This window comes from Cervus canadensis, chromosome X, assembly GCF_019320065.1.
Source record: "Cervus canadensis isolate Bull #8, Minnesota chromosome X, ASM1932006v1, whole genome shotgun sequence".
NCBI classification, from domain to species: Eukaryota; Metazoa; Chordata; class Mammalia; order Artiodactyla; family Cervidae; genus Cervus; species Cervus canadensis.
The window spans coordinates 132,785,411-132,808,311 of record NC_057419.1 but is presented as its reverse complement, the minus strand read 5'-3'; the positions used below and the strand labels follow the sequence as shown (position 1 = coordinate 132,808,311).

The 22,901-nt window shown below is 35.7% G+C and overlaps 1 protein-coding gene and 1 long non-coding RNA gene across 17 annotated transcripts in view; one reads left to right on the top strand and one right to left on the bottom strand.

The window, feature by feature from the left end:
• Positions 1-22,901, bottom strand: part of THOC2 (THO complex 2) — a 112,755-nt gene that overhangs the window by 24,753 nt on the left and 65,101 nt on the right. For 11 of the 16 annotated variants that reach the window (XM_043457680.1, XM_043457681.1, XM_043457684.1 and 8 more), the window contains exons 13-22: positions 15,828-15,869; positions 15,256-15,386; positions 15,053-15,154; positions 11,353-11,449; positions 10,621-10,714; positions 10,150-10,230; positions 7,149-7,245; positions 5,601-5,718; positions 4,426-4,605; positions 3,528-3,692 (exon numbers count right to left, since the gene is read on the bottom strand). In XM_043457680.1, the coding sequence (XP_043313615.1) occupies positions 3,528-3,692; positions 4,426-4,605; positions 5,601-5,718; positions 7,149-7,245; positions 10,150-10,230; positions 10,621-10,714; positions 11,353-11,449; positions 15,053-15,154; positions 15,256-15,386; positions 15,828-15,869 (1,107 nt within the window). The remainder of the gene's footprint in view (positions 1-3,527; positions 3,693-4,425; positions 4,606-5,600; positions 5,719-7,148; positions 7,246-10,149; positions 10,231-10,620; positions 10,715-11,352; positions 11,450-15,052; positions 15,155-15,255; positions 15,387-15,827; positions 15,870-22,901) is intronic. The other 5 variants (XM_043457687.1, XM_043457692.1, XM_043457693.1 and 2 more) reach the window with 1 other exon arrangement.
• LOC122434388 lies at positions 117-8,237 on the top strand. The gene is made up of 3 exons (XR_006267362.1): positions 117-129; positions 7,710-7,714; positions 8,108-8,237. It is a non-coding gene; the product is annotated as an uncharacterized LOC122434388 (long non-coding RNA).

The following is a 22,901-nucleotide window of genomic DNA, read 5'->3' as shown; positions in this document are numbered from 1 at the left end:
GTCAGGGGATTAATTGTATGAATAAAAGAATCTGTTAGTACAATGGAAGGGACCACATATTATCAATAGTTGATAAAATATATGCCAAACATAAAAAATAAAACAAAACAAAGTAGAGTTGTTGCTACTGTCTCATGTCCTTCAGTTTCTTTCCAGAAAACTGTCTGGGCTAGGCATCATCCCTGAAGATGAACCTAAGAGGACATCTAAAACTAGCTGCTTCTTTACGCTAGAAAAGCACTTAAATCATTCACAGTTTTTGCTAAACATGGAACCCAGAACTAGAAGGTCAGAACTCAAAGGTCCCACTTCCAGTTCTGCATCACGACCAGCAGAGTCTTGGCTCCTTACAACCCGGCTGCCGTTCCCACTGAGTGCTGCCATACTCTAGGCTCATTGGCTTGAAGGCACACCAAGTGCTCTTTGTTTCATAGGATATCTCAAGCGGAATAGAGCATCAGACAATTATTTTAGAAGTGAGAAAAAGTATCTCCTGTTATCCCCATTTTAGAGAGCACACTGATAACTACTGAGGCTACAGATGACAAAGCTATAAATAAAAAGAACATTACTTAGGAGAGCGGTCCCAATTACACCAGAAACCTGAGAGAATAGCAGCTGGGATAAGAAAGACTTTAAAATTTTTGATCCTACTGAAGTCCTACTTAAGTCAACTAATATGAACCTATGTGTGCAGAATGGTATCTGTTGAGGTTCTAACAAAACATAGACTAAAACAGTGCTGAAATTACCTGTATAAGATAGCTTATCTACCTGATTTGGTCATTAATTAGAATATGAACTAGAGGAAAAGCCTTTCTTTGAGACGAGTGTTGCAAGGTGGATCTCAACAATTAAAACCAGTATTCTTGCCTGGGAAATCCCATGGACACAGGAGCCTGGCATGCTGCAGTCCAAGGGGTGGCAAAGAGTCAGACAAGACTTAGTGAATAAACAACAACATGAGAGTGTTAAATGATAGCCCTAGTCTCCCTAATCCTTTCATTCTCAATCTGTGACTTCTATTGCTAGGCACCCTCCTGGATCCTATCTAGCTAAAAATAAAACAGGCTCGATCAGAAAAGATGGCTATACTTCATATTTGCTGAGGACAAATACTTCCTTGCCTAAAGTCAGTTTAACCCCTCTTCAAGCTCATGTCTTCCGTCAAATTGATAAGTTTAACAGTTCTACAAAGTCACCTGGGGAACTAGACCTATGGAATAGAACTGATACTCACTGTTATTGCTGTTTTTTCTGGCTGTGCCTCATGGCATGTGGGATCTTAGTTCCCCAACCAGCAACTGAATCCATGCCCCCTGCAGTGCAAGCAGAGTCCTAACCACTGGACTGCCAGGAAGTCTCTGCTGTACTTCTAACTACTGTTCAAAACACTCTCAGTCTAACAATCTGAGCAGTATTTGGTTGGCTTAATTATTCCCAGGAGAGTCTGCCAGTAATCACTTTATGGAAGGGACCTAGCTGCCCTCTAATACTCATACTCTCTCATCAAAGGTTCTTCAGGGGACTTCTCTGGCAGTCCAGTGGTTGGGACTTCACATTTCCAATGCAGAGCATGCAGGTTTGGTCCCTGGTTTGAGAACGAAGATCCCACATGCTGCATGGCATGGCCAAAAAACAAAACAGGTTTTTTTTAAGAGCGGCAGGGGGAGGTTCTTCAAGAGTGGCTTTTGCAAGAGGCAAAGAAAGAATCCCAAGGGAAGCTTGGATGCCCAATCCAGTCAACCAAGGTTGCCAAGGAACTCCCTTTTCAGGGGGTGATATGTGGCCTACTCCTGACTTGGTTGTACAGTCACCTCTGTAGTTCTCTGTTTTCCTCTCAACCCTGAGAGGGGAATGACATTTCTTTGTTTAGATATTTTTATCTCTTAAGCAATATTTTCTACAGGCTATGGAAAAAGTAGTCGTTGGTATGAATGACCTGCTCCATTTTCTGGCCTGGAAATGCTCAGCCAACCTCAAGCAACCAAGTTTTCCTCTTTGCTAGGGTTCAATATCACTGATGAGTGTGTTCATTTCTCAGTATAGTACACGATAGGTCAGAACTTCTGAGATGAAGCAATTCTCACACCTCAGTCCCTGAAGAAATCAGGTCCCCTGTTGTATAGCTGAGACTGATATACTGGGGGTGGAGCAACAACACAAACTATAACTACACAAAGAGAATATAACAATTTTCTGGATTGAGAAGAGTCTGAAGGAGAAGCAACAACCCAATCTTACTCTCTTTTTGTCTTTTTCCCTCTAGAGTATATAGCACAGTATTGCAAGCAAAAGTTGAATCAATTAACATTGAGTTAGTTGTTGGAGGTTAAGCGTGAGACTGTAGCAGTTGATATGTAAACACTAAAAACTAGGTTTAAAACTAATAATAGGTTGATCAAATGATCAATTAGATCCCAAATTTCTCAGCATCTTTTGCCAAACTCTAATACACAGCCCTGTATCCCTACTGGAAAAGAGAAGGGATTCTAGTTAAAGGGAGGGGAACCAAGATCTTTCCTCAAATCTGTAATGAAAGACTTGCACAGTACACACTTAAAAACAACAGATAAACAGAAGGGACAGAATCCAAGCCTACACAAAAATGAAGAATATGCTTAGACTCTAGTCAAAGTGGAGAAGAACACAGTTTCCAAACAGAGGACTGACCATGGCCCTGAGGAAAAAGGAAAAGTAAATTCCTATTAGAGGTAATGGCTTTGAAGGGAAGAGTCCAGGTGGCAGATCGAGAAGAGGAGGAAGGGCTTTCTCCTCTTACCCCACATCCTTACTTGATTTTCAGTACAGTCACTAAAGAGATAACCTACTTGGGGAGACTCTAGTTTGCTTTTTGTTGTTGTTTCTTTTCATTTGTTTTTTGTTTAGGTGGAGAGAAATAAAACAGGAACCATGAATATACCTTTCCTAGAAGTTACACAACAGAGTGCGAGAGTATTTACAATGTTTGGGGGTGGTTAAGTCTTTCAGTCTTTTCTTTCAAGGCAATATGTGTAATAGCAAGTCAACTATCTGACAAGGATAACTGTCACTAAGGAAACAGGATTCTCTGTATTCACTAGGGGTGTTTCTCAGAATGATATGCCACATTCATCTGCATGAGAATCATCTAGTCTTATTAAAAAAAAAAAACAAAGCGAAAACTCTCTGGTAGCATTCAAGTTTCTAAATCAGAATTTATGGACGTGGGGTTAAGTTTTTAAGATGCTTCCCTGGTGGTTCTCTAATAATTTCCTGATGACCTGCACTAATGTTTAAAAACTATAGTTCTAGAGGGCCTATAAGATATCAACTTGGACAACCGGTAGTGTAGTAACAGTAAAATTACAGAACTAGAAAGACTTTACTTTTTAAAAGGGTTATGTTCATTGACCACTGCTCAGAGCTGAGTGCTAACAAAAGAGCAACTCTCTAATAACCTATGTCAAACTATGCACTTACAAATAAACCGTTAAGAAGTAATGTGGAATCATTCTTGGAATGGCAGCAAAAATACTTATACTTACCGAAATATGGTGTGCATACATTGGCCTAGACAGGAAAAATGCTGCATCATGAGGTGTGTGAAATTCATTACAGAGCACATCAATTGAAGGCACTCGCTTTATATAATCTTCTGTGCTTAGATTAGATGCTAAAAACCCACCAAACTGTACCAGGGTATCATGACACTAAATTTAAAAAATAAGACAAAAAACACAAATGTGCTAACATTTTATTAAACCAACATAATGTTTTCCAAAATGACTAAGATGTTATTTTAACAATATTTTGATTAACAATTAAGAATTCAAATTCAAAACTTGAAAGAACTTTGGAGACAATCCACAAACTTAATCATATAATCATATTACAAAAAAGACACTCAAGTCCTGAAAAGTTGACTAATTTGAGAATTTGATAGTCAACCAAGGTCTCAAATTCACCACTTTTAGTGGTAAAATATATTTACCTAAATTTTATAGAACAATATTATGTATATACAAGTCAATTCTCTTGGCCCTTAAAAGTAGAAAATTTTATAAAACACATGTGATTTTTTTTTTTACCTTGTAATATGGTGATAGCTAAACACATTTTTTAGGTTAGCCACAGGTTTTGGTGCTTAACGCATTATTGACTAGAGACGTATTACTATGTCTTTTGTCACCTGAATGTTATTGACCAGGAACGCATCAATACATTTTTAGAGAGTGATATTTCATATATACATCATATACCATTATATACCATATATAATATATACACCATTATATATATATATATAATGCATATAATATATATACCATGGTATATATAATATATATGCTCAGCAAATGACATTTTTCAAATTATATAACATTCTATATTTTCCATTATCAGGATTTAAAAATCCACAGAAACACAAAGGCCACTTTAACTTGCCTGATCATAGAGTTTTCCCACAAGTTTCAAATGTTTCTCTCCACCTTCCTGAAAGATTACCCCATTCCTCTGCTGAGCCATAAGCAAGCAGAGAGGAAGAGCAAGATCATGGTCTAATAGTGCATCCTTTAATCTCTGGGAGGATTTTTTAGTGTTTCTTATCTGGCCAAAATAACCACCCTGCAAAAGAGAAGACATAAATTTACTAGTGTACCAGTACATAACACATGCCATCTGATTTGAAAAAAGAAAAAAACAAAACAAAACAGGAAAGATTTGGTTACAATCCCGAAGATAAAAAATCTCACACACCTTACATTCCTTCCCTCTCTTGACAAATTTATTTTACTGACACTGTTACTGCCACTGGCTTTAGTCACTGGCTTAAAGATAACTGCCAACTGTCTTTAAATTTCTACATATTTTCCACTTTCTACCATGTGGTTCCTTATAAAGGATTATTCTTTAGTCAGTTTGGAGCAGATTCAACAACAGAGTAACTATGCTCAGATTTATGCCAGCTGGGGTATGAAGGACCACAGAAGATTTGATATTTATTTCCCTTTAGATGTATTACTGTCTTTTATACTTTGTTTCAGCTTTTTAAAAAGGTTAAAGTAACTAGAACACTGCAATTTTTAAAAAGGAGGTGGGGACGATTATAAGAGAAGGGTATGGCTTTGACATTTAGCTTTATGTAATTATGTGAAGCTTAAATTCTTTATTATGAACATGCATACATTTTGATTAGTATAGCTTTGTAGCACTGTCTGAAGTATGGGAGGGTTATGCTTCCAGCTTTTCTTCCCTCAAAATTGCTTTGGCAATTCTGGGTCTTTTATAGTTCCATATAAATTCTAGTTTTTATCTGTTCTAGTTCTGTTAAAAAAACTGTCCTAGGTATTTTGACAGGGATGACATTAACTCTGTAGATTGCTTTGGGTAGTATGGCCATTTTAACAATGTTAATTCTTCCAATCCAAGAGCATAGAATATCTTTCCATTTCTTTGAATCATCTTCAATTTCCTTTATTAATGTTTTATAGTTCTCAGCATAATAAGTCTTTCATTTCCTTGGTGAGGTATATTTCCAAGCATTTTTTAATGTGATTTTAAAAGGTAGCATGCACCCAGTTTGAATTTTAAGTCACTAAACAAAAAGAGCAGAGTTTCACCTCAGCTTTGAGTTGCTCTCCACCAGTCATGGCTTCTAGCTGCTCCATTGTCATTTCTTCAGTAATTTCTATCCCTGCCATTTTTTGTACCACTTCTTTCAGTATAAGCAGGTCAAAACTATTTAGGAAAAATAAGAAACAGTCTACAGTTGAAACTTCAAATGTAAATGAGTTGTAATTAATACACTAAGGAAGAGGAATGGAGGCAGGGAGAGGAGAAAGGAAAAAAAGGAAGGAAATGCAAGTTCCAAGTTGCAATATTTGAGCCTAAGATGACAGTTCAGAGGTCTGCCTTAAGCATATTTATTACTGTGCAAACAGTTATTCATTTGAATTCTCTAAGTTTAGGACTACTGATGAAAATAACACTTTATGACTTCTAAGATCTTCCTTAATTTGTTAAGTAATGAAGTAAAAACATACTTTTCTACAAAATAAATGCAGATGTGTTTCCAAAGAAAGGTAAAGCTAAGCATATCCAAGATACAAGTTAACAGACAAAGGAAAGGTGGTTTTTCTAAGACTCTTTTTTCTTAGAAAAAAGAATGGTGGTTTTTCTGAGAGAGTGCCTGCTTACTCTCTCAACTTGACTTGCTTCTCTAAACATAGTTTTTGAAAACAAGAGGGCCCTCATGCAAATTAGTATGCAACAAGTACCAGTGAAACCTTTCCATTAGATGGTCACAAAAATTCTATCACAGTACAGAAAACTGAACTAGAGATTTAAAGGTAACATGATTATTTTCCTGGCCTGAATAGTCACAGAAGAGTAAAATGTATGGGAATGGCCAACAGATCCTTAACATAGTTTTGTTTTTCTTTTTAAAAATTTTCCCTAAACCAAAACAGTCTGTCAAGAATTACTTAGATAATATTTGTTTGAAGCACCAGAGAGCTTTACAGATTTCTGTTTGCTTTCTACCAGAAAGCTTTTGAAAACAATTTTCAATTCTTAGTCTAGTCAGTCTATTGCTGGTGGAGTTTAATCTACATTCTAATTCAAACTCTAAGCACTGATATTAGTCCAGAATAATATAATAAAACTCACTCTTTATAAAGAAAAGAGGACAGTGTCCAAAGATACATTAATGTTACCTATCTCTAAACTTTAAATTCAAAAACTAGTTGTTTTAAAGATAGTACATACACCTTCAAAATAAACACATTCCTACCAAATGCTCAATGTAAAGGCCAATTCCTCTGCCCAGTAGCATAATCAATAGTGCAATATGTTTTGCCATAAGAGGATTTAAAATATACCATATCAATCATTTATTCAAAAGTCTAATGCATAGTCAATATGAATTTTTAATGAGTAACATATATAACCAAATATTATAAAATTACAAAATTCTGTTTATATATGTAAGTTGTAATTTCTTTAATTTCTTTTAATTAAAGAATTCCATGTAAATAAGTGAACAACTATTATTCTTAAGTCTACAACCAACAAATAATTTTTCAAGATACTAGCAACCTCAGTATCCCAATACCAGCAGAAGCACTCTAATTATTGAATTTCATTTACATATAATTTGCTATGAATACCTTTTGCCTGCCTTTAGCTGATTAGCCACATACTGAAGAAGACCAGCAAGATCAATTGGATATTTACGAAAAACTGCACCACAGAAACTAGCCAGACCTATATGAAATAAAAAACAAAAAACAGGGCTTTTTAAAAAAACAGTTCGTAAAACAAAAAGCACAATATTAAGTGTCATTTCAACTAACTCAATTTCCAAAACAAAATGAGCTGGGAAAAACTGTGTTGCTGATGCCACTGAATAGAATTTTATAATTAATAATATTAAGGTTGGTACAAAAGCAACTGCGGTTTCAGACACTGAAATTTTAAATCATTATAACTAGGCTCAAACACATCTTTATTAATCAAAACAGGAACCACTACAATCAACACATTTTTGCCAACAAGAAATAAGTTTGTTTATTCCTGAAGCATAAAATATCCATGCTTCAGGATTTGGCGAACTCTTGGAAAGCATTTTCTGCATCCTGCTGATTGTGGAAGCATGTACCCTGCAAAAAGTTGTCAAGATGCTTGAAGAAGTGGTAGTCAGCTGGCAACAGGTCAGGTAAACATGGCAGATGAGGTGAAACTTTGTAACCCAATTCATTCAACTTTTGAAGTATTGGTTGTGTGCCATGCGGTCAGGCATGGTCATGGAGAAAAACTGGGCCCTTTCTGTTGATCAATGCCGGATGCAGGCACTGCAGTTTTCGGTGCACATCATTAATTTGCTGAGCATACTTCTCAAATGTAATGGTTTCACCAGGATTCAGAAAGCTATAGTGGATCAGACCAACAGCAGACCACCAAACAGTGACCATGACCTTTTTTGGTGCAAGTTTGGCTTTGGGAAGTGCTTTGGAGCTTCTCAGTTCAACCACTGAGCTGGTCATCCCCAGTTGTCTTACACAATCCACTTTTTGTCACATGTCACAATCCAATCAAGAAGTGGTTTGTTGTTGTTGTGTAGAGAAAGAGAAGATGACACTTCAAAATGACGATTTTTTTGATTTGCGGTGAGCTCACAAGGCACCCACTTATCAAGCTTTTTCATCTTTCCAATTTGCTTCAAACGCCAAACAACCATAGAATGGTTGACAGAGTTCTTGGGAAACTTATTGTGTAGCTGTAAGAGGATCAACTTTGATAATCCTCTCAGTTAATCACTGTCAACTTTGATGGCAGTGTGCTCCTTATCTTCGAGGCTCTTGTCTCCTTTGCAAAACTTCTTGAACTACCACTGCACTATACATTCATTACCAGTTCCTGGGCCAAATGCATTGTTGATGCTGCAAGTTGTCTCCGCTGCTTTACAATCCATTTTGAACTCAAATAAGAAAATCATTCAAATTTTTTTTTGTCTAACATCATTTCCCTAGTCTAAAATAAATATAAAATAAACAGCAAGTAGTAAGTCATAAGCAAAAAAAAATAAAGTGAGAAATGCACATTAAAATGTTATAGAACATCATTTTATACAAAAGTGTATAACCACATTTATTTAAGAATGTGGTTCAATATCAATGAACAATATTCAATATCAAATGGTAAAGTTCAACAATGCACAACTGCAATTACTTTTGCACCAACCTAATAGCTAATACTCATTGATCATACATATGCCAAGCAGTCTACTAAGCTGATTATGTAGCTGATATTATGTAATTATCTCATTTAATCTTTGCAATAATCACCTCAAGTTGGTACAAACCTATCAATAAGAAAATTTTGGAAGTTATGTCATGAAACTAGCTAAGGGTCACAGAGTTGGGTATGAGGTAGAACAGTGATTCAAATATTTAGGCCTGATTCCACAACCTGTGACGTAAATTAGGCTACAACAGAATCTTGCATATAACTCAAACTTGAATGATCAATAAAACACTTGCCCCTCAAATGTTTGAGTCACAAAAAAAATCTCACTTTATCTAGGAATGTGCCACCAGTTGTGGAGGTGCAAGGAAACATCGCCAGACCAAGAAGCAAACAAAAGAACAATTTTAGCCAATAGTCTTTATCACATTGGTAGGGACAAAATCCCAGTCAAGACAAGAGGAGGAGACCCTAGTGAAATCAAGTGATCTGCATCCTTTTCAACAATTATTTGCTGAGCACCTAAAGGATAATGCACAAAACACAGGTCCTAGTCTCAAGGAGCTTACATTACAGAGAGATACAGAAAAGTAAACTAAAATAACTATGATGAATAAAAAGCTACACAACAGTACCGAAGAGGGACACTTTATTCTGACTTTTTGGGTGGGAGGTGTTAACAGGGAAAGCTTCCCAAAGAAAGTGACCTGAAATCTAATGAATAAGTAGAAGTGTGCTGGAAGAGATGAGTGGGTATGGATGTGTACCCCCAAGAAGAGGGAATAATATGTGCAAAAGGGCCATGGAAAGTGCAAGAAGTTCACTTTCCATGTGAATTAGAATATTAGGGAGGGGCAAAAGATGAGGCTAGTATAGAAAGAGGACCTAATTCCAAAAGAACTTACTTGTATGATATATTACAGATTGTAGACTTCAAAGGGCAATGGAGAGTTACTGAAGATTCAGCTATTAGAGACACAACTGGTTGAAAGAAAATGTAAATGGCTGCTAGAAATCAAAGGTACAAGGGGAAAAAATACCAATGCTATGGCTTTTTATTAAACAACCAAGTCTGTGTTCTTTTAAGGTAACTGGAACCTCAGGATGGAAAGGAGAGATGGAAGAATAGTTCCCTTAAGATTAATTCTTCTAAAATAATAGAATGGATGGGAACTTTCATCTCCCTAGTAATGTTTCTCCAAATTCTATCACAGCCAATACTGATCTCTTGAGTTAGAAAAGGAATAAATACCATATGAACCTCCTTACACAACCGAGGACTTGAACCCTTTGTAGAACAAGCTGAGTGGTTAGATAGTCTCAAAAGCTCTTGACAAATAGATTCTTAGCATAGGTAACAGAATACATAGCTCGGCAGTTAACAACAGATGGAAATTTCATCCTTGGAAAAATAAAAATACTTACTCTGAAGCCAACTTGAGATGGTTGTGTCGTCATGTTTCATTTTCTCCTTTTCTGGATTAGCTAAAGCTTCAATGATACAATCTTTCATATATTAAGAAAAAATTTTAAGTCATTACATCTCTAACAATGACCTTTAGCTAAGAGAACAATAAAATGCCACCCTTTGGGAAAAAAAAGTTGTTAGCTTAAATTTATTACAAATTATTGAAAAATACACTCACTGTAGTACCAACTTTTCTTTTTAGCAGCCTCTTTTCCATCTTTTAGCATGCAAGATATATCAAAGATTTTTGGTAATCTTATCTTTCCCAATATACAACCCAGACACAAACTCCAGACTGGCCAACCTTCCAATCAGCCATCTGAATCAACCTCACATGGTTAAGAAAGGAATTTACAATGAAAATAAAACATTCACCACTACAACCTATGAAATGTAAAACCTATGAATTATTTCATTTGAAAGGATACAGGCCAAGACGTCATAATTCAATGAAGTGAGGTATTTCAATGAATCTACTACAGGTGTTATTAAGTTATCATACTTCTGTATTTGTGACAAGATCTGGAAGATGGCAACAAAGAATAAAAGGCATTAACTAATCAAAAGAGAACTTTTACTGTGTTAACCAAATAATGGCTAGTCTTTTTTATTTTTCAAAAGAAATAATACTTAAAATTAGTTTCCTTCCATTGTTTATTTATATAAAACCTACTATTCTATCATTTCCTAAGAAAATATTTTCTTAGGCTACATTTTCCAACTAGGAAATAATTCTAGGACACCCAAACTTGAATTTTGGAATTATAGAGGCTAGACTGATGTCAAATGTGTTTTAGAAATCACATTCTAAATACGAAAGTGTTACATCTGAATTGCAATGAAATGCTGTTCAAGTATTTCTAAAAACTAAATCAACAAATAATGTACCTCTTTATTAATGTTTTTGTAACTTGAAATGTGGTACATGAGACAATGTCAGAGAATCTGTTTATAGGAGCAGCATTGTCACATATTAATAGAAAAGCAGATCAATGTGTTAAGTATATCGCATACTAAATTTTATTTTTAGAATAACCATACAATGGTTCATTTGCTAAGATTTTTCCCCTAAAACTATCATTTTTAAGCTACATCATTCTATTTCCACTTGTGCTGATTCAAAGACAACAAAAAGAAAAATCCCTGAAAATAATATTAACCTCAAAACATACATAATCAAACAAAATGGTTGGATTGCTGTGGCTCAACTTCCCAATTTGTCTTCCAGAAGGCTTCACATTTTCCTTGGTTAGACGCCTACAAGGGGAGAAAAAGGTGGCAGGGATCATCTTAAGTAATTTCCCTTGTAATGTTGGTAGCTTTGTTACATCATGAAAAAAAATTTATTTCCCATATATCCAAAATGGATCCATGTAAACAATCACCCTCATCATATGCTTTACTGCAGGACTTGAGCTATTTTGATTATGCATTCTCCAAGAAGGTATTAAACTTTTGTATTAATGCTTAACATTTACAATATACACATTTTCATTTTATAGTAATAGTCTAATAAGCATTAAAACTCTTAACATACTCTACAAGTACATAAATCTCTTCTTACAGAGAATAATTATTTCAGATTTAGAAGGGCTCACTATCAGTTTAGGGATTAAGATAACAAATTTGGTGTAATACATTGAAATGCCTCATGTCATCTGTCTTAGCGACCCTAAAAGAGTGATAGCCAAGACTGTACTCGATACAGGAAGTTCTCTGATTTTCATATTCAAAGTAATCAAGTCCTGAAAAATCAATTCTACTCTTTCCTTTCTCTTTAATTCACCCTCTACTAAGTATTCTTTTACTAACATTTTGGAAATTTATATCTATGAAATGCTTACAAATTCAAAACAATTATTTCACAGGATCTTAAACTCTTCTGATTATATTATTACATAATAAATCTAGAAACTTGAAAAAATAACAAGTGACAGCTTTCTAGAATGAAAATATAATGATGCAAATAATGAATTTAGTTGACAGTTCAAGGAATGTGACCATTCTGGAAGTGACAAACTATAATTATCTTTAAAAACTTAAGACAAAACTGATCCATTAATCAAAATTATTTCATCAACAACTGCTTCCCTTTCCCATTCTCTATGCCCAGTTTCTTTTTTTTCCCATAGAAAAGAATGACTCATCAGTTTTAAACTTTGGCTATACTCTGTTCCACTTTCAAGCTTACCACCACCTGCCCTTACTTCTAACCCTATTTCAGGTAGCCCTCCTGTTTGACAAAAACAGCCCTTCTTTCCCATATTTTTTATTTCAGTCCTTTCTGCTTCCTCCCTCCACCAAAAAAAAAAATTATAATAAAAGGAATATTCTCTTGATTATGTCTTCCCCTCAAGCAACTATGGTGCTTGGCATATGGAACACAATCAATGAGCATCTGTGGAATGAATTACTGGATGCCCTATAGAAAATTCATGTTTTAAACAGTAATCAAAACTGGTGAAATTCTCAAGTAATAAATTAATGATTTCATTTTCAACTTTAAAAATTCAATGAATACTAAAATCATATTGTTCAAGGCTAGTGTAACAGTTACAGCTAACAAAAAAATCCAAATACATGAAAAATTCTGCACATATTGTTCTGTGATAAACATTTATATTAATTTACTTATTCATTAATTCATATTAATGTCTTCTATGACGGGCAGAGTACTAATCACTAGAAATACAAGGATGAGTAACAGTTCCTGCTCTCAAGCTCAGTTCAGCTGGGGAGGTAAATTTAAAACCATTAAAAAAAATTTTTTATTCATAAACAATTAGAGCAACTTATAGAACATTACGTATTATACACTATCAATAGTATAAAAGGAGAGGAATAATATATTTGTATCTATTTGCATATACATAAAAATATCAAATGATAAATAAGAAACTAAACAGTGGCCACATTTTTTCCCTTGGGAGAACTGAGAGGACAGGGTGAGAGACTTTTTACTGTCTACTTTTTCATATCTACTAAAATTTAAAACATGTGAATGTATAAACTAGAAAAAAAATTAGATAATTTTAAAAAGAAAAATAATCATAGCAATATACATAAGCAGTATGATAGTATTTATATGCATATTTAATAGTGGCGGCACAAATAAAGAACAATCGTCGGACTTCCCTGGTGGTCCAGTTGTTAAGAATCCGCCTGCCAATGCAGGGGACACGGTTCGATCCCTGCTCCGGGAAGATTCCACATGCCGAGGGGCAACTAAGCCCATGCACCACAACTACTGAGCCTGCACACCCTAGAGCCCGTGCTCTGCAACAAGAGAAGCCACTGCAATGAGAAGCCCGCGCACCGCAACTAGAGAAAGCCCACACGCAGCAATAAAGACCCAGCGACCCAAAAATTAATTACTTAATTAAATTTTTAAAAAATCAATTTTGCTTGGTGGTATATGCAATGGAAGGCTTCACAGAGGTGACACTGGAGCCCACCATCCAAGGGTGAGGTCACCAGATGGAGAGAGGAAAAGAGGTAAGGGAAAACCTGTATGAACAAAAGAAAAAATATATGCAAAGAAAAAGGAGACCATAGCACATTCAGGGAAACATACGTGGGGCTCAGTACAGCTAGAGGTAAAACTGACAGGAAATGAGGATGGAAATAGTGAGAGACAGATCATGGAGGTTCTCTTATATCACCATGCCATGAAGTTTGACATATAACCTGCAGGCAATGGTTAGTCACCAAAGGATTTTGAAGAAAGAGAATAATACAAGGCACTATAATACTCCAGCTGAAAGAACTAAGTAAGTGGGGGTAGAGAGTGGAAGAGACAGATTCAATATTTAATACATCATTAAATAATCCATATAAAGCACTTAGTTCAGTGTCCATCACATATAGTAATGGCTTCATAAATATTAGCTATTATTAAGCTAGAAACTCTACTTGGGGAATTCTTAAAACTGGTACTCTTTTGGAAGGACCAGTTCTTATATCACCTCTTACCATGCCTTCCTTTCCTAACTTCCATGAGGTGGAATAATTCATTCTCTTCTCAATTGTCCCAGAGACCTTTATACATGCTGTGTAACAGCTATCTATTAAACCAGACTGTGATTGTGCACACACTTGTTTCCCTAGTAGACTGCAACCTAGGATAATATCACTAGGCAAAGAAAGTATCACTGCATACTGTTTAATCTAGTTAAACTAGAGAATGCACTACTTCTAATTAGAATAACCATACCACTGCTCGAATGTAAAAGAAATGACAAAAAAAGCCCTGCTGAAAATCCTTGCAATACAGCAGTGTAATTAGTATCTAAACCAGTACTGATTTGAAGTATACAATTTTCATAATTAAACTTCAAACAGTTTACTAGGAATTAGGAAAAACACCACTCTTGTGTTTTTAGTGACATGAAAATAAAGCACACAAATTTTAAAAATGGAAATTTTTCAAAAGTTGACTCCCTAAGGAGACAGTTCTGCATGATTCTACTAGATCTTCCAAAAAGGGGGGAAAAAACTGCTATAACTTTCAGCACAAATTCCTAGAACTTTGACTATCTTGTACAAGCCATTGGATGTATTACCCAAATTGAGCAAAGGCCACAGTATGCTCTCCTTTAAAAAAATCCTATAATATAATGCATCCTATAAAGGATTTTTATACAGTTTGTAGCTATGCAAAATGACAACTACAAAAGCTAACACTGTAGTCAAAACAAGCTAAAAACCACAAAAATTGGGAGTCACTCTATGGGAAGTATATAATCAGCTATACAATTAGTAAATACTCCTGGGCGTCCTCAAAACTGAAACTCAGACAAGCTGGCTGAAAGAAAGTAAATCAGATCCAGATATTAAGAAGAAAAATAAATTAAAACTTACTTCATGATATATTTGGCTCTGTCTATTGTTTGAGCTTTAACTTTTACTAAAAGTGGATGACTGTTGTAAGTTTCATTCTTCCACTGGCCATACAGACGATATCTTTAAAAATGATGAGATGAAGAATTATGAAAAGTTAAACATTTTGAGGTTAGTGCACTAGAACTGTTTAACTAAAAACAACAAAAATATTATATATTTACCTATGCTGATACGGAAATGTTTTAAACATTCCCCATAGTTCCTCAGACATACAAGCATTGCAGTCCATCAAAGAAAGAGATGGAAGTAATACCTGGTCAGTAATGCTAAGCAAACAGCTAAGGATAACTTCCTAAGAAGAAGGGAAGAAAAATTATTTCAGTAACAGGTGCATATTAATCCCTCTCCCCAAAACAAATTTATGTGAGCCTTGGGAAAATTGCCATTCTTTGATTTCATAACACACCATATCTAATTCCCCACATTATCACCATACTTTTCATAATGTATTTGTGTTTCTCTATCTAAGAAAGCAAATCAGGTGAGGGAAGGAAAGGTGGAGCAAGAATGAGGGACTTTTTATCCCTTTGCCTTTCTTGAACAAGGTAATCCTCAAAAACAGGAGGCTGTCAATCTTAAAAGATACTTTGTATGATAAGCCAAAAGCTATATTCAACATGTACAAGTATAAGACAGTTATTCACACAGGTGATTAAAGCTTGTTCACAGTAAAATTCACAGTATGCTGTACCTAGACAAACATTAGACACATTGGACTTTTCTAGTCTCTTACCGTTTTCTCTTTATCTTCTTGTTTGCTTCCATCAGACTGAAACTAAAATTAAAAAAAAACTATAAATAAAATGCAAAAAGGTTAAGATTATGCTGTCGCAACTTTATTTCTAATTCAAAAAAACAACCAACTTGCATGTGGTTTTGAATTCTTTCCTTACTTGTTACTACACACATGTAGATTTTACATATAACCATTATTGCAAATTAACATTTTAAATTCTTATCTGTATTTCTAACCTTCAAATAATTTGTAACATTCATGAATTTTAAATGCTAGATTTATAAGCCAATTCTTTCTTCAACCTCATTATCACAAACCTACCACATCCTAAAACTGATCTGAATATTTATTATAAAATTGTAGCAAGCTCAATTTGGTTATAATGCATTTACAATTCTCCTTCCAGACATTCTAGTTTTCTCCCTCAGAATTGGTAAAAATCTACCATCAAAACAATAAGAACAGAAATTAAACTCAAAGAAAATTTAAAGCTACATTTTAATTCACCACTACTTAATCCTTCACCAAGAAATAAGCCCAAAAATATTACTAACATTGCTGACAAAAACCAAACCACTTCCTAACTTAAACAGACTTGAGCAAAATGGCCTGGGTCATTATTTTATCAGTGATTTGCAGGTGGGCTACTAAGTGCCATGTCTGACAATGCTGTCTATTCATTCAAAATGAAATCATAACATTTGCGTGTGAATATTCAGATGGAGTGTTGTGGAGAGTGTGCAAAGGCCAAAAGGACAGCTGAAGAACTGATACTCAAGGACAATCTAGATTTCTGGAAAGGATTTAGCTCAATATCCAGTGTGAGAAGGGGGAAAGCAAATAAGCAGCTCACATACTTTATTGGTAGATAAGGATATTTTGTGCATGTGTGTTTTCATGATTGAGTAATTTAATGGGTGCTACATTTTCACATAAGACTAATACAGGGACAGTCATATTACTTTGATGGGAAAACAATCACCTTTTTTTAATTGGCAGGGTAAAAAATATGGCTCCCTTTCACAGAAATTATTTAGTCATCAACATATATCCTGGTCAGCAAAAAAGGAATCAAGTTATGAAGAAGTGGCTTGGCAGAAAACAAACTATACAGTTGCTTTTATTTTGTTGGGAGGAAGGGGGTAATCCCCAAGCATACTGGGTGTACCCTGGGAGGCAGAAATAAGGGTATGTCATAATTGGAAGAATTAGGTTTACAGTGTATTGTGTTGGGAATAAAGGCAGTTAAGTTACTCTTTTCCTAATACTACAATTCAAATGAACCTAAAAAAGCTACATGCAGTTTTCTCCATACAAATAAGATATTTTCCTAGTTATTAAGCTGTCCTAATTCCCTTACTAGATACTTACATTAGTTTTTAATGTCTATGTATTAAATCTCTGGATTTCACAAACAGGAAAATTTGAAAGAGAGAAAGAAATATGGACAGCACAATGAAACTATCTAGAAGAACAGTAAGAAAATGTTTCTATCAAAGGCTAGTTATAATAAAGATGAACAAAAAAGTATCAAGATATATACACAGGTAAAAGTGATTTTCTTTACACATTCCGCTTCCTTGATTGTTTCTTTTAGTTTAACTTAATATGTTTTTTAATTCATAGCACATACAAAACTCTCCATTCCCACAAAAGAATACTAAAAGCTTTATTGAATGGTCAGGCAGAAGTGGGAGAAAGGATGGGGGTGGACAAAAGATATTCATTCCTGCATTTGTTTACTATGTTCCAGGCACTGGGAATTCAAAGATGAACAGGAGAAAGTTTCTATCTTTGAGGAACTGACAAAGGTAGTTCTTATCTTTGAAGATCTCTTTAAGATCAAAACTACGCTTACCAATGTACTACTAGGAACTGAATTTTTAAGTCTGAATAAAATTGAGCACGATTATGTCTACACAGACAATAAGCTATAAATGACCCCAAGCAGGTTTCATTCTTGCCCTACAATGACAGAGTAGCTGTCAGGGCTGCATAACAGTACTGAGCACACCCCCACACATACACACCAAAAAATAGGTTCATCAAGAAGGGGCTTTCAGAGAGTTGAAAAATAAAGGTTGGGGGAAGTCATAGATATAACTAGATGAATTAATTTTTTTATTACTAATACACTATTTTTAGTACCTCTAACTCATGAATGTTTCAAATACTAAAGTAGTAGCATACTAGAGTATACTTTATCTCAGAAAAGGGAAAAAAATGAAAAATACTTAAATTTAAGCCTAGATTAGAATTCAAAGCTACATTTAAATAAACCATGGCATTATTTTCAACATTCTTACTTTTCTTGTTCTTATTAGCTATCATTCACTGAGTACTATGTTCCATGGAATGGGCTAAGAACTTCAGATTTGTCTTAACACTACTCTATGAGAAAACCTTTTTGATAGAGTCTAAGTAAGACCCATCACAGTAACTTAGAAATAGGAAAATATAACCTGTAAGTTAAAAGTAATGGGAACCTGAGTTTATCAAGCCTGGAGAAGAGATAACTGAATCGCCTTTCAGTAGAAACTCTTAAAGACTTTACAAAACACTTAGTTAGAAATAATTCCTTAACTTTGATACTACATCATTTATGAAATCACAGGGCAGGATACTAAATGAAAAGTACTATCTTCCACATTTCTTTTTCAGTCAAGACAAACCTCTACTAAGATGCCAAAGAATGTCTAATATGGTCACCCACATACAGGATGACATAAGTGCTGGCTCAGTTTTTATCCCAGGGTAATTTTTAAATGCTATCTCTCTTACATACTTTGAATTATCTTTTCTGAAACTAAACACTGAGGTTCAATTTCAGGAAATAGAGAGGAATTACAATAGTTAAATCAACTGTTTGTTTCCAGCATGCATGTGGTCCACACTAAAAATTCTACTTTCTTTTCTTGTATAAAACATATTTTTTAAATTACACTGTTTGTACATAAGAGTCTCCATTTGCCTACTAATAGATTTAAATATCTGACTCTCCTTGTATGTTTACATACACCTCCCAGGTAAAAAGCATAACTAGTGGGAAAAATTAAGATTCTATTTGTAATTTGTTACATAGTAATTTACTACTATGATTCTATACCTTGATTAGAATTGCCACATGAAGATATTCAGTAATAGCTAAAATGACTTGAGTTCAAACCAATTATTATAGGGGATAATACAAATACAAATATTCTAACAGTTTTTCTCTGCTCAGACTCATTAAACAGCAAGGGTATTGTAGATTAAACTTATGCTCCAACTCTAGAGTGCCAATGACAGTGGTGTCTGTGTCCACTTGGACAATAAGAATTATAATGCAAAGTTCTGATTGTTTTTTAAATAGTTTACAAAATTTGTTTCTCTTTTTAAATGGACACACGTCCATAACTACCCTTAACAAGTTCATTAAAACCCAGCAACAAAAATGTCCTCTATTCGAAAAAAATTCTTCGATTATTTATAACAAATTTCAACAATGAGGAGGGAAAAAACATTTAATACTACAATGTAAAGAAGCTAAAGGCATTCCCATACAAAGTCTGCTCCTGAGGGAAATGAAACTGCTACCTTAAAGTGGCATCTTATATTTAAAGACAGAAACAGATTAAACTATATAAACAGTTTTAAAAAATCATCAAAGATAGTGTAGCGATAGCTGACATAAGTGATAACTTATTATGATCTTAAAAATTCATGACAACTACTTTTAACTCTAAAAGTGAATGCATAATTATTAGAATCTAATTAATGTTTCAGTTCAGCTCACTTCAGGCGCTTAGTCGTGTCCAACTCTGCGACCCCATGAACCGCAGCATGCCAGGCCTCCCTGTCCATCATCAACTGCCAGAGTCTACACAAACCCATGTCCAATGAGTCGGTGATGCCAGCCAACCACCTCATCCTCTGTCGTCCCTTTCTCCTCCTGCCCTCAATCTTTCCCAGCATCAGGGTCTTTTCAAATGAGTCAGCTCTTCGCATCAGGTGGCCAAAATATTGAGTTTCAGCTTCAACATCAGTCCTTCCGATGAACACCCAGGACTGATCTTTAGGATGGACTGGTTGGATCTCCTTGCAGTCCAAGGGACTCTCAAGAGTCTTCTCCAACACCACAGTTCAAAAGCATCAATTTTCCAGTGCTCAGCTTTCTTTATGGTCCAACTCTCACATCCACACATGACTACTGGAAAAACCATAGCCTTGACTAGACAGACCTCTGTTGGCAAAGTAATGTCTCTGCTTTTTAATATGCTGTCTAGGTTGGTCATAACTTTTCTTCCAAGGAGCAAGCATCTTTTAATTTCATGGCTGCAATCACCATCTGCAGTGATTTTAGAGCCCAGAAAAATAAAGTCAGCCACTGTTTCCACTGTTTCCCCATCTATTTGCCATGAAGTGATGGGACCGGATGCCATGATCTTAATTTTCTGAATGTTAAGCTTTAAGCCAACTTTTTTTTTCTTTATTATTTTTTTTTATTTTTTTTTCCATTTATTTTTATCTCTCCTCTTCCACTTTCATCAACAGGCTCTTTAGTTCTTCTTCACTTTCTGCCGTAAGGGTGGTGGCATCTCCATATCTAAGGTTATTGATATTTCTCCCGGCAATCTTGATTCCAGCTTGTGCTTCCTCCAGCCCAGCGTTTCTCATGATGTACTCTGCATGTAAGTTAAATAAGCAGGGTGACAATATACAGCCTTGACGTACTCCTTTTCCTATTTGGAACCAGTCTGTTGTTCCATGTCCAGTTCTAACTGTTGCTTCCTGACTTGCATACAGGTTTCTCAAGAGGCAGGTCAGGTGGTCTGGGATTCCCATCTCTTTCAGAATTTTCCACTGTTTATTGTGTTCCACACAGTCAAAGGCTTTGGCATAGTCAATAAAGCAGAAATAGATGTTTTTCTGGAACTCTCTTGCTTTTTCGATGATCCAGCAGATGTTGGCAATTTGATCTCTGGTTCCTCTGGCTTTTCTAAAACCAGCTTGAACATCTGGAAGTTCACGGTTCATGTATTGCTGAAGCCTGGCTTGGAGAATTTTAAGCATTACTTTACTAGTGTGTGAGATGACATATCTCATTTGATTCACATTGCAACCCCAGGAACTAGACAAGACAAATAGTATTACCACCCATCTCTGGCTTAGAAAAATGACTCTCCCTCCTCTAACAGCTAACAAAAAACTGTAAATATCAAGTCAAGATTCTAAAGTAGCTGGTTCATAAACTAGAACCAGTTTAAGGATGAATGGTATTAAGGTACATTCTCCACCTAGTAACCCAAATTTTTATTATGAAAAATTCTAGGCTTACATAAAAGTTGAATCAATGTATGCTATCCATGAACATCTATATACCTCCTATGTAGATTCAACAATTAACATTTGCCTTTTTTTCTCTTGACCAAAAAAGTTGCAGACATGATCTCAAAAAACTTCAGTGTGCATCTCCTAATAATAAGGACATTCTTCCACATTACCACAATTATCATTATCACAACTATTCCTACTATCACCTACTGGGTTAGCCAAAAGGTTCTTTTGGGTTTTTCCAGAACATCTCACTGAAAAACTCAAACAAACTTCTTGGCCAACCCAAAAGTACCCAATCTGACCCTTTGACTCTAGGTTTCTCTATAAACTTTATCTGTGAATCAATTTAGAGCACTTTGGAGAAGGAAATGGCAACCCACTCCAGTACTCCTGCCTGGAAAATCCCATGGACAGAGGAGTCTGGTAGGCTATAGTCCATGGGGTCACAGAGTTGGACACGACTGAGCGACCTCACTTTCCTTTCCTTTGGCTTTTTTACAAAAGTCCAACATAAGAAACAGTCATATAAAGAAACTAGTCAGACAACTGAATTAAGATGACAGAGTGAAGCATAAACAGAATTTCTCTTCCCTGATCCCTAATGCAATAACAAAGTATAGCTTACTTTTCTTTAAATGTCCCCAAATCACCACCAACCAAGAAAACAGCAAATTATACTATTAATTTCAAGGGGATGCAAACACAAACACACACAAAGATTCTAAACTACAGACAGTGTGGTATGGTGCCTGCCCTTAGCCCAATCCCCAGAAATAGCATTGAGCAAGGAAGGTAAGTAAATAAAATCCTTTAGGCAACAAGACCTACAAGGTAAGTAAGTAGCCTGAGGAAAAACCCTTCTGAGTAGAAGCCCAGCAGGACTGGCTGCTAAGGCTTGCTTTCTCTCAAAGGAACTGGGCTCAGACTGGGGAATCAAAGTCCAAGGGAGCTGGATACCCACTTGACTGGGCATGCCTAGTACACGATGTGTAATCTGTCTCAGAAGACAAAACAGAGGTCCCTAAATGACAGCTGTACTCACCCTCACGGAGCTCATTCACTCCCTATTCCAGACTACAGAGAAGTCGCTCAGTCATGTCACTCTTTGTAACCCCATGGACTGTAGCCAGTCAGGCTCCTCTATCCATGGGGATTCTCTGGGCAAGAATACTGGAGTGGGTTGCCATGCCCTCCTCTAGGGGATCTTCCCAACCCAGGGATCAAATGCAGGTCTCCCACATTGCAGGTGGATTCTTTACTGTCTGAGCCACCAGGGAAGCCCAAGAATACTGGAGTGGGTAGCCTACTGCTTCTCCAGGGGAACTTCCTGACCCAGGAACCGAACCAGGATCTCCTGCATTGCAGGCGGATTCTTTACCAGCTGAGCTACCTGGGAAGCCCCATATTCCCCCTTTAGAAGGAACCTTAAAAAAAAGAAAACAAAAAACCATGGTTAAATTTCGAGCTAGGCAACTAAAGTCTTTTAGACCTATAAACACATAAAGATTTGTTATAGTGGAATATTTTTTGGGTAAAAAAATGAACCAAAATGCTAAGTCAGATCATTGGAAAGATGCACTTTTACTACCACAACCTTAGCAAGGAGAGAAGATAGATTTCTTTCCACACTGGGATCAAAATAAACATTTTTATCTTCCCGTCTGCCTTTCTACCTCTGCAAAAATAAAGACTGAAGTTAGGGGTAGGCACCAGGCACAACTATGATAGAATAAAGACAAACAAGGGCTGCAATGG